At 36.8% G+C, this 13403-nt stretch overlaps 1 protein-coding gene across 2 annotated transcripts in view; it reads right to left on the bottom strand.

The window, feature by feature from the left end:
- Positions 1–2271: 2271 nt before the first annotated feature.
- The window catches only part of LOC137638636 (copine-8-like), a 99357-nt gene continuing 88225 nt past the window's right edge, over positions 2272–13403 (bottom strand). For both annotated transcript variants that reach the window (XM_068370891.1, XM_068370892.1), the window contains 2 exons: positions 7751–7929; positions 2272–6840 (listed from right to left, as the gene is read on the bottom strand). In XM_068370891.1, coding sequence (XP_068226992.1) covers positions 6517–6840; positions 7751–7929 — 503 coding nt within the window. In that variant the 3' untranslated portion in view covers positions 2272–6516. The remainder of the gene's footprint in view (positions 6841–7750; positions 7930–13403) is intronic.

Here is a 13403-nt window from a genome sequence, read left to right as displayed (position 1 = left end):
TGTAGTATCTGCTTACACTGGGATCAAGAAATGGGAAAAAAGGTTGAAACCCAACATACTGAAAGGGTTTAAACATGTGTTGAGAAGTTCTTCAACAGATATAGGAGTAGTAGGATGAACATCTGATGGAAGGCCCAGTAAATTATGGTAAAAGGTAATAGATGAAGACCTGGATTTTCTCAGAGTTCAGGAAAAACAGGTTACAGGGCAAAACAGTATGAAGAATGCCTTTCACTTAATATAGGGGAAATGGATATAAAAACATTTAAGATGATAAATTACTAAAGATAAATGGAAGCAAGATTGAAAAACAACTTGTATAAGCGCAGCAGTAATAGTGTACATTGTTACAGCTTGCTTTACTAACCAAGTCCTACTAGTCATTCATTTCTGCCAGCAATATTGCCTTTTCTTAAAATACTGACCTTAATTTTATCAGAAGACAAAGAGCCACCACAGCTTATTCCTGGCAGACTGTTAAACTTGGAAAAATCTTTTTTAGTGTGAATCAGTTCTAGGGTGGTACAGTACTATACAGTAATACTAAATACTACAATTTACTACATCCATAAAATCTCTTTTGTTACTCCCATTTTAAATCCATCATATTAAAGCAACTGACAACTTCATTTGTAGATTCTAAACCCTTTATTTTTTTGGATTAAAGTAATAATCACATAAATATAAGAACTTTTAAAGAAAATAAGTGAAAAAAATTTTTGTACAAGTTGGGTAACCCCCATATTAAATTCAAGCTACCAGTAATATTCATTCTGCAAAGCATATAAAATTGAAACATGTCATGTTAATTTAAAAGATACTACAACAAAGCATGTTTCTCCATAGGTACAGAATATTATCACCATTGGGCATTGAAGGAAAAGATGAAGTTTAATAAAAATGGGGAATATTGAGCAACTTCCCACAGGTCAAGTGTTCTATACAGATATCATAGCCCATTAGGATGCAAAGAAGAGACTTGTTACAACTATTTTTTAAATACAACCCATTATCTATACCACAATTCTCCAAAATTCAATTCACATATCTGTCCCATTAGCTATTAAGTGATATCCACTACAAAGATGGGAAGTGCTTATACTGTAAAGTGTAAAACAATTTTAAAAACCTAGCAAGCAATACACTTCATTTTCAAATATGATGGTGCACCAGTTACTGCATGTGATTGCAAAGCTGAAATGCAATGTTACTCTTTAGAAATGACATTTAGAAATTACATGAAAAATGCATGTAAGAATATGAACAAAAACGGTCAACAAAACGCTGTATCAACTAAAGTTCAGACCAAAATATATAAGAAGTGTAAAACACAATAAACTATAAACCTCATAACATTTAATTAAAAAAAAATTAACATTCATCAATACAAAACTTATGGATGTAACTATGAAAAAATACTCTAGTATGTTATGTACCTCAAAAGGTAATACAGTATACCATATACCACATATAACCCATTCAAAAACAGTAACATTTATGAAAAAATAGTTTTCTAAACTATCAATATAAAAACTATAAATTCAGAGAAATTTATAGTTAGAGAAAATCTGATGATGCATATTGTGCAGTACGTACCATTATAAAGTTTGATATGTACTGTAATACTGTAGGTTTTGAATAACATTTACTGGTTTGAAGAGGTTCACAGTATGAGCATGCATTTTGAGCACTCAAAGGTCCCACAGTGTAACTCTTTCAAGACTCCAGCATGGTAGAATAAAATAGGAATTATGTCAGTCTCAAATTATTTGTAGGAGGAAGAGGAAATGGGATCCACACAAGCTGGAATAATCTGGCAAGCTGAGGTGATGCATTTCTTACTAGAATTTTAAACAACCAAACTATATCATAGCTACTTCTAATCAAAATTGCCTTATGGATAATGTAAGATTATAGCACCAAGATTAGTTATAATATTATTATCATTATTATTACTAGCCAAGCTACAATCCTAGTTGGAAAAGCAAGATGCTATAAGCCCAAGGGTTCCAACATGGAAAAATAGCCCAGTGAGGAAAAGAAATGAGGAAATAAATAAATGAGAATAAAGTAACAATATATCATTCTAAAAACAGTAACAGCATCAAAACAGATATGTCCTATATAAACTATAAAAAGACTCGTGTCAGCCTGATCAACATAAAAACATTTGCTCCAATTTTGAACTTTTGAAGTTCTACTGATTCAACTACCCGATTAGGAAGATCATTCCACATCTTGGTAACAGCTGGGATAAAACTTCTAGAATACTGTGTAGTATTGAGCCTCATGATGGAGAAGGACTGACTATTAGAATTAACTGCCTGCCTTGTATTACGGACAGGAAAGAATTGTCCAGGGAGATCTGAATGTTAAGGATGGTCAGAGTTATGAAAAATCTTATGCAACATGCATAATGAACTAAATGAACGGCAGTGCCAAAGATTAATATCTAGATCAGGAATAAGAAATTTAATAGGATGGAAGTCCAGTTACATGAAACTATAGATAATCCCCACCAAAGTCCAAAAAGAGATTTACTATATTGCTCCCAGGAGATATTCCAACACAGGGATTAAAATGGATAAACAAGAATGGTAGGCCTTAAAAAAGTCACGAGAAGGACATCTGGCAACATAGGGGACAACACCTGAATAGCTAAGTAGCCGATAGAATATAATATGATTTATCGTTATATTTATTGTAAATTGATTGCTTCTTTTTTATTGGTATAGGTTGAGAATCCTTTATCCGGAATTTCTCGGACTGGAAGTGTTCCGGATTTTGGAATACAGTAGCCCTATAGTGATTGGTTCACAAATCTTTTACTTCACTTTAATAAAATTGCATAATACAGTATTCTTATTAATTTGATCACCTGTAAAAGTTTAAGTAAATTTTATACAAAGTACATTATTCATTGCAACAGACTTTCTTTTGAAGCTGTAATCATCTTCAACGTTTGTAAAAACTGACAAAGTAAATTTTTGTACTTCCTTTGGTAATTTCAAAATGCTAAAAATTATCATTTCATGATCTGCTAGGGTTTAGATTTAATTAATGGCTCTACATCCATTGCTAATGTATGCGATTAATTTGTAAACAAATAGGAAAATACCAAGCAGTGGTTAGCAGTCCTGGGGTAAAAAAGGGGTGGGGGTGGGTTAAAAAATGGCACTTTGACCTTGCTACCCAAAAATACTAATAATAAGTGTCCTCGGGATGTAGTTTTGTCTTATTCTTCTATTTACCTGACGGTATCCTATAATTGTCAAGTAAAATAGATATTGAAAAATTAAACTACCAACAGGACAAAAAGACTAGTTGAAAATACTGATATATCTTTCAAAGATTTGTGTAGCAAACTATTGCGTATACATGCCATGCATTCTGGAACCGGGTCATGTGAAAATTATCTAATATCTCTGGATCAAAAGTGTAAACAATTTGAAGAGAAGTAATATATTGTAACTTAGATGAGCTGCACCACGCAAAATTAAAACCGCATAAAACATTGAGCGTTGGGCAATAGGATGCAAGGATATTTTTCCAACCGCAACAAGATACACAAACAATACTTATAATAATAAATCATTCTTATAATTATCACAGTACAATCACAAGAGGACACAAAGATACAATAGCAACCAACCAAAGTAAGTAGAAACTAATTTCGCTAACAGTCGCCGATATTAAAAATCCATTCCAGCTTATATCACTCCTGATTCAAGATTATCACCCACTCCTAGCTGTGTGATATAAGTCTATTTTGGTAAGCATCTAGGCGCAACACAGTTTCACTAACAACAAAGTTATTATTAGTGGAAAATTTAGCTCTATTTTAAGTTTATTTGCCATAAATTTTCAAGAAGGGGATGTTAAAATTTGTCAAACTTACCAATATTACCAATGTAAAACCATAAATCTCCGAATAAACAGGAACAAACACCACCAATTATAGTTATATCCCAAACAGAAGAAGAAAAGAAACACCACAAGTAATTACGTCCCCACATCATTCATTATATGAAGGACACGGGATGACAGAAAGAACCAAAAACTTATAAAGTAGGTAGACATAAAGCAAACACAATTAAATATCAAGTTAGCCATCAACTGTGACTCATCAATACCAGCCTTTTTCAATTGACATTAAATACAGGCATTGGCAAATTTTTAATATATGCTTGCATAGTAATAAATCTCTAGCGATTCTCTATGACTAAAAAGTCAAACAGATCTACACCGTTCCTACTCTAATTCCCGATGACATGAGTGCCGTAGCAAAATACGGAGGGAATCAATTAACCATCTGGTAATTATGAAAGGTATAAAAGCACCTTTTTTGTTTCATTTGTTTGATGTCGGCTACCCCCCAAAATTAGGGCAAGTGCCTTGGTATATGTATGTATAAAAGCACCCGATACAGGCCATTCGAATTAAACTACCAAAGGGAATAAACCTATAGATGATAATTTATGAATGTCTTTTTTACGTAAGCATTGGTTGTGTCATCTTTAAGGCAACTACTTCAGTACTAATGAAAAGGTGAAAAACCTCAACAAATGAGTAAATAGATAATTTTAAAAAAAATTCCTACAAACAGATTCGCCGCATTAGTGCTTAACAAAATTCAAGTGGTAATATACACATTTATACATACGCTGTACAGATATAAATACATAATACAGTACTGTATATCATGCTTTGTTGAGTTATGGAAAAGATGAAATCCTTATTCTAACACCGGTACTATTTATAAAAAACAACACTTTTTTTTTATCTTCATCAATGAGTTTATAAAATAAAAAGCAGGCATTTAAATTGTAAAATGAAAAAAATATACTGTGAAGCTTTATGTAATAATAAGCAGCAAGAAAATTGCACATGTAATTTAGCATATCAAAGCAAGGACATGAAAAGAATTCAGCTTGCATCAGCATCAACATTAATGCCCTTCCCAAATATCTTTTAAAAGATCACCATATAAGGGATTTTGACAAAGGAAAAATCTATTTCTGGGCGAGGGACCTGTGTCACTCCGTGAAATGCTCCTTATAGCACCATTTCTAAGGTATAAATACTGCTAAATATACCAGAGAAAAAGTTGCATGGAATGCCAGGAATATACCCAGTTCGCTCACCCTTACAGGGTGTCGGTATAGTAACTGGGGCGTGTTAAAACCACTACCATAGGTCCCTTACCAATTAGTCTTTTCCTTCCTCAATATCTCCCGTTACTACGAGGTGCCGTTCTACATCCGACTATTGCCCGCTACGATGACTACTGCCCCCCCCCCCACCATTACCACCCACGCGCCTCCCATCATTCCTTTCTTATCACCGTGATATCCACACGCGTTCTGTGTTCGTAGCTTCTTTTTTACTGTGTTGTGAAGATGTCTGACCTTTTGGAGACCCCTACTCCCAAGTTAAGTATTGCAATTATCTGTTTTGATAATTCGAGGTAGCGACACACGTAAAATTAATAATACTGTTAATTTTTGTCTCAGCAGTATTGTGTGACGCCTTACCCTCGGCAGCCATTTTGGTGTTGCTACCGCCGAGAGCTTCATGATTATTTACGACTTTCAATTAGTTCCTCATACTAATTGTAGTCTTGTTTATCTAGCTCTAGGCATCTTATACAGTGATTCAGTATGGTTATTGAAGTTTATTAATGTTCGAGTATTAGTTAGGCTATTTTGGCGTTCATGTGATTAGCCTACCCAACCGGGCCATATGCGGCTTCGGAAGGTATACGTATATTATATCTAGGTTAAGATGTTCCTATTGAATATTATGCGGGGAGTTGGGACACGTTTAAACTTTTTAGAACGATATCCTTAAGTCATTGTACTACCTGACCAGGTCGGCATTACAGTATACCCGATTTTGGAGGGCTTGTTATTGTTTAGAGCAGTTTAGTCTTCCTAACACATTCTTGGTAATTTAGAAACACCAAGGTGTAAAAAGTCATGTAATACTGTATTTCATTATGATAAATAAATATTTTTAGACCATGTGGATACACATTATCACAATAAAAACTGAAAAGTCTCAGTTCATATAGAAGTATATTAGGCTATTAAATCGCCATCTATACCAACACGCAAACGCCTATATTTCAATTTTTAAATGCAAGTTTCTACAGTAATCAATCCATTCTTTACCTTTTATTATTTAAAGGTCATATATCCACAAAAAATCATTCTTAAAAATTGTGTAAATACAATAATTACAAAACATTTACTATACAATGATCTACTCCTGTGAAAATCTAGCGCTACAGAAAAATGTGGAAAGACATCACATAAGAAAGAAAGCTATGTGATGACATGCTTTGTAAAAATATTAAGCAACACTGCTAATTATAATTCCCAGTTTCTGGAGGCACCTTCAAAAGAGTAAAATAGTATATGGCATTGCTTTTAGTTAAATTCCATATAAAAATAAACCAAACTACTCAATATGTGTTTGAAAATGCAACCTAGAAAAAAGGTAGCACATTCTAAATTAACTAACATAAACAGGCAAAGCTGCATCATCAAGTTTTGGTGGCTGAGGGTCAATATTGTTACTTTTCATGTAGGAGAGTATTTGGTCTGGGACTTCAGCAAGCACCTCCCTCGCCAACTTCATTCTAGCAGAAAGTGGATCCCCTCCCCCCTTCAAAAACTGCATAAAAGGTACAAACTGGACTACGTCTCGCACGGCATACCGACCATTACTAGACAGTCTGACAACATCACCATCTAATTCCTCCATGTTGGAAAAGTCTGCTGTACCAACACCAACAATTATTATGGACAGGGGCAGAGACGAAGCATTCACAATTGCCTGAAATCATAAAGATATTAAAAAGTAATATGACAAATTGGAAGTAATTTGTATTTTTCCTAACGATACAAACTCTAATAAATAGTATGAGACAACTAGAAAACAGTGAATTAACCTTTATACATTACACTGTAATGTACAACAGGTGTCAAGAGAGCTAGGTCACCTTGTATCATATTCATTCATTCTTACCATGAGTATAGTTAGGAAAGTCAGTTAAAAAATCGATAATCATAATGCTGATGTGTATTACCTATTTGACCGAGATATATTATCAAACTTTTACTGATGAAACTTTTACTCTTTTGAGTGGCTTATGAGGAAAAAATTAAATGTTGCTTAGATAAGACTACTAAGTTCCTCTGCAGTGATAATAGCTTCCAACTAAACCAAAGCTATAAAACAGTTGAGGTATTACTGGGTACATAAATTATGCTCAGTACCTTAACCGATTGTTAAATTGACACAATCAGGCCAAATACCAGGTCTAATTAAATGCATTTTAGACTCAAACATTCTCAATCATATATGCTACATTACTTAGGAAGTAATTTGCTGACTACCCTACCATACTTGAAGTTATGATTAATCAATCTAGTAATTTACATCTAACCCAATCATTAGCAAAATCTATCAAAGGGCAAGTGAGAAAATTTGAATAATGAAAAGTATTATTTTTTCTGTTTACTCATGTAAAATTTTACTTGTGAATTTTCCAATTAAATACCATTCTACTGTCATAACTCGTGCTCAGAATGATTATACTGTATTCAATGAATAATAACTCAATAAGCAATTTGAGGTAGAGACCTTTCAAAAGCTTCAAAGGTAAATGTATGATTGACTTACAATAAATCAAAACTACTTTTAAAGAAAACTTCAGCAATATGATAAAAATAAATAAACTCACTTCTTTTGTCTGTGGCATATCAGTAATAACTCCGTCTGTTATGATCAAAAGGATGAAATACTTATCGCCAGCTCTGTTGGTGGCTGCAAAGTTGGCCACGTGATTGATGATTGGAGCAAAGTTTGTAGGCCCATACAGCTGCACTCTATTTAGGCAATTATAGTAGGCTTCAAGGACACCTAATGGGAAATAAAAATTACAGGTAAAGGAACAGGAGCTAAATCTCAAGTTTTACAACTGCGAGTTAATTCTTTTTGCTAAAAAATAACCAGTATATCAAGAAAATAATCTTCTATGTACAACTATAATAGGTTAATAGCTAAAACCTTAAAATCAGTACAAAGAACAAAAACAGCCAACGTTTTCCAATACTCACTGTCATAAAAGTAAGCAAAAGCAGAATCTTAATTATAAAACTTGTTATTTCTACACTCGCCTCGTGTTCATATTGTTACGATCTTGAAGTGTGACTTACACTGACGCTACCCAAAAAGAACCAATAGATTTCCTGTTTTGTTCCTTTCAAAAGATCTCACCTCTTGCCTATTAACACCTTTACTACTAGGCAGCGGATATGCCCTCAGTAGCTATATACAAGATTTGTTACTATCGGATATACATGTACACTTACTCTATAATAACCTAAATTTCCATGTTTACTTGTTTTACTGTTGATTACAGAATAAATTTTTACAAAAGTTTGCTTTATTTTCTATTGTATTTCACTCTGAACAACCAAAATATTGTTTCCATTCATTGTGAAGTGATTATCAGATAATTTTTCAGAAATTTGTTTTATATAAATTTCTCTAAATAATGGTTAAGCACTGTGATTGTGTAAACAAAATCATATAAATTAAACTGACTATTATTCTGTAATAATTCCCTGATAAATAGCCATCAAAGATATAAAACTACATATCAGTAATAATGGACTTTACATCATACAGGAATGTAATGAAAACATCCATTTGTTTCCCCTTTGACACAAAAAGTATCCTATAATGTATAATTATAAGGTATACAATAGAAAAAAATACCTTCTAATGAGAGAGAGAGAGAGAGAGAGAGAGAGAGAGAGAGAGAGAGAGAGAGAGAGAGAGATTTAGTTCATTAGACAAAAGTATCATTCGTTATTCTGGCATTCCACCTTGTGTGTGACTGACATTATGAACTGGATAATTCCGGCTTTGGGTATTTAACGGGCTGGAAAGTAGGGAGTGCGCATGTAAGTACATAACAAATACTGCATAGAATGTCAATAAATAGAAATAATGACAGATGGCTAACTTTACTCATGAAAACAATGAATAATACTAATATCAAATATAGATCTAAGACATGAAAATATTATTTTGTAGAAATGATAAAATAACAAAAAACAAACCTCGTCGTGTCATAGTGTTTACAGCTATCAGGGTTACAAATGTGATAAGTGATACGATATTATGGAAATTGTGAAATGTAAATAAATGATGTAGGAAATTGGAAATTTATAAAAAATAAGGGAAAGATATACTGTATAAGGATTGAGAAATTTTCAGGTAATTATTTATAGTACAGTATTGAAATAATTTGGTGTAATTTGGTGACTAAACAGAACTTTCAACAACTTGCATTACTGGTGTTTTAGTAGCGATGTGGGTGGGAGGCAAAGGGGGAGAACCGATGAGTGTATACTTTGTGTGATTTGAACATGTATGTCAACAGATATACACCAGAATAGACCTTACATAACCATGAATAAGGACTTGAATCGCAAATGTTCCAGTTGGTGGTGGGGAGAGATGTGAGGATCCCTAAGTCTCTAAGCTGAGGGGTGTTGGCAGGGAGGGGGGGGGGGGGGGGTTGAGTAATGCTTTAGGTAAGGAATGTTGTGAATGGCTAGCGAGAGTGGTTTGATTTTACATGGTAACATAAAAACAGACTATAACATCTAAGGTCATTGATGCCGTATGAGGAGGAGAAGTCTATTTCGTATGTCAAAAGATGATACAAACAGAGAAGAATCCCTTCTATGACATCAGTTGTAGATGATGGCCCACTTTTCCTGGGAAAGGCCATAGGGATTCTCTCAGGATCTCCCCAAAGCTAACAGAATGGGATACCATTCGGCATGAGATTTTTCGGAGGCCAGAAGGCAACTACAGTGGCAACTGAGCAAGTCTGCTAGTTGATTCCTCTAGCTCCGAATCTATTTGACTGACAACTATATGGCGTGGAATGCCATCCCAATGCACTGATTCACCCTCACAGAGAGAGCGTGGTAACATGCCCCCTTGCTAGATGTAAGCCACTACAGTGTTAGTGTCCTAACAACACTGCCAAATGCTGCCTTTTCAATGTTTTTGGAATGCTTGCATTGCTAGAAAGGCTGCTAGCATTGCAGGATATTGATGAGTAGATGCTTCTCTCTGACCACACCCATGAGACGATCAGGTTGTTTTGGAGTGACCCAGTCCTCTTTTGACACATCTGAGTACAATTTCATTTCTGGAGGCGGAGAGTCAAGTGGACTCCCCTGCGAGGGTTTCCTTGTTTAGCAAATAGGTAAGATCATACCAAGTGTCCTGTCCTGCTGGAACAAGAAGGGATGAAAGAACCCTGAAGGCTGACCAGTGATTCCTCAAATACCACTGAAGAGATCTCTGGTGGAGGCACCCTCTAGACGCAGTGTTTCCCAACCTTTTTTAAATGATTACCCCAAAATTTTATTTCCAACTAATCAATTACCCCATTGAACATATACCCGGTAACATCGGATGTATTTTTGCAGCCACCTGATGAACTGTATGGATCATGTAGCCCGCTATTGGCTGCTTATAGTTAAGGATCCAAAATAAATGCAAACTTTTCCATTTTAATGGATATCAAAATGAACCATCATCAGTGCAGAATATTCAATGTGAGCGAGTGTTGACAGATGGGAGACGGTTGTGCTGCTCGGAGCGGGGGAGCCAGGGTTGAGCTGCCTGCCACCCGGACCAAATTATTGTACAGCAATGTTAAAATTATTGAGTTTTCCTATAAAATATTTATTGCAGATTTTGTGTATGAAATATGGTAATAATTATGGGAATGTGAATAACTCAATTTCAGATCATCTTGATTACCCCAAATATACGGGTCCATTACCCCACTGGGGTAATTTACCCCAGGATTGGGAAACACTGCTTGAGCTTCTCCAGCAAGGAGAAGTGGCCGAGAAGACTCTGCCATTATGGAGCTGGTATTTCTGTCTTGGATAGAAACAGAAGAGATACCTCCTTAGGTTTGCTGATGCGATTGTCTGCCTGACAGACTCTCACTGCTGCCATGTCTATCAGCATACCCAAGTACTTTGCTTGAGAAAGAGATTTAAATCATTCCAAATTAACACAATCCCCAGATCATAAAGAGGCAACTAGTTGAACTAAATCCTGTAGTAATTGCTGCATGAAGGAGGCCAGGATCAGCCACCCGTTGAGATACATCAACGGATGTATCCACTGTGAGTGGGCCCAAGCTACTAACAAGGTGAACATCTGAATAAAAACCTAAGGAGCAATACACCGTCCGAAACACAAATATTGAACTGGTGCATTACCGTAGAGGGAGAAATGCAGATACTTTTGAAAGAGCTGATGCACAGATACTTGAAAGTATATGTCATACAGATCCACTAAAAGCACAAAGTCTTCCTCTGTCATGGAACTCGGCACAGACTGTACTGTTTCCCTCCTGAACTGTGACACGCAAACCAATTCAGTGGCGAGAGATTGATGACCAGCCTCCGGACCCTAGTTGACTCCCCCACCAGGAGGAGTCAACAGTAGAAGCCCGGAGACTCGTCTCTAACGACTTTGAGCTTGTTCTTCACTAACATTCCTACTACCTCACAGGGTTCTCAGTGATGCTGGAAAAATGGATAAGAACTCTTATTGGAAAGTGAGTAAAGGGGGGTTTGAAGAGCTGAAGAGGGCATTAACTTCCCCAAAGGACTCCTACTACCAAAGGCTCACCCCTGTCTGTCAGTTTGATCAAAAGTACGACAAGCAACCCCATTCACTTGGCAACAGAAGAGAAGGGAACGCTGGAAAAACCGTGTTCTTTCCTTCCTTTCTTCTGCTGCCTCACTGTCAGGAAGGAACAAGTTAAGTATTTGAAAACAGCTGTGCATGTACCAGCCTTCTTCCGGGAAGTCCTAATTAAGGTCTAGGAAATTTCTGCAGGTCTTCCTTGCACTAAATCGCGCAGGCATGGCTGGACCCGATGGTTTGGCTGCTGCTAACCCCAAAGGGCAGAGGGCCCTGAAGGAGATAGAGAGCTGGAACAGGGAATCCTGCAAAGCAGTCCTCCACATCCCTGCTACTGCCTGCATGTGACTCCTCTGAAGGATAGACGTGGCTGCCTGCACTCCGTTCCGACGTGATGAAGCTACCTCAGATGCTAACTTGTTTTGAGAAAGGGGAGACTAAACCATCATTCCTTAAAAACCAGTTGAACCTACTGGTACCAGAAAAAACAACTCTTTTACTTCTGCCGAGACTCTGGGCTTGATCATCCCGTTGACTTGGAGAAGTATGCTACTGCACCTAACCATTGGTCAGGCCAGGAGACAACGTAATAGGCAGTCATGGTTGTCAAACCATGGCCTCTGACTCAGGAGACCAAGAAGACAGGGTCCTCTGCCTTGATTCTCACTGATGGGTCTACCTGAAAAGGTGCTGCTCCAGCAAGATTGAAAGAACCTTACTGAATTATGAGTTGAAGGGGCTCAATCTTCTTTAAATGAATGGAAATAAGTTCTTAAATTTACAGACCTGATCATCAAGTCAATCCACAGCCAAAATAGCCAGATCCAGCCAGGGCTACTTAAGGACCCCCAAGTGCCATTCAATGACAGAAGACCTCTCTGAAGCTGGGGTCAAGGCTGCCTCCCTCAGACTGTTGCACCCACAAATGAGCACAAGGATGTCCACTAAAGAACATTCTGACTAGGGATTGCCTACCTCTATCACTACCGGTCCAAGATCTGATATCATTATCCTGAAATAGACTCATCCTTATATAGAATCATCTGATGTCTTAAGGGCAGACAAATCCCAAGTACAGTACTCTCCTATCCAGCTGGAGAAAAGGGCACCACAAGTTGCTTTGACGATTCATTTCCCCTCACAGAAATTTATTGTTCTATCCAAAGGATAAAATTGGTATTGTAATCAAGGACTGCATTAGGCCAGGGAAAACCAACAACAGCAGGGGAAGAATCCATGGCACCAAACACAGCAGAGACAGGAGTACTCGTACCTTTCTTTCTGCTAAACGGGGCAGTAAAAAAGCGACATGGTCTCAGGCATGGGCGGGGAAGGTCCCTCCACCTGCAATTCTTGTTCTTCCACTGGACACAAGCAATTAATGATAGCCAGAGTGGTGCCATCCTCTCAGCTCGCTCTATCAAAACATCATGGGTTGAGGGAGGACCAAGAGTCAAATGTCAAGGCTAAAAGGGAGATGAAGAGGGCCAAAGCTCCTCTATCAATAGGGAAATAAAAAGTATATGTCTGGTCCTACCTAATTACTGAGATAGCCAAGGAACTTGAACCTCAACCCTAAGGAGTGGGGGCTGGACCCCATCCCTGAGGGATCTGAAAGTGCTGTACATTCGTTTAAC

Source organism: Palaemon carinicauda, chromosome 3 (assembly GCF_036898095.1).
Source record: "Palaemon carinicauda isolate YSFRI2023 chromosome 3, ASM3689809v2, whole genome shotgun sequence".
In the NCBI taxonomy this organism is placed as follows: Eukaryota; Metazoa; Arthropoda; class Malacostraca; order Decapoda; family Palaemonidae; genus Palaemon; species Palaemon carinicauda.
Note: the sequence above shows the minus strand (reverse complement) of the source record. Positions and strands in the feature narration are given on the sequence as shown.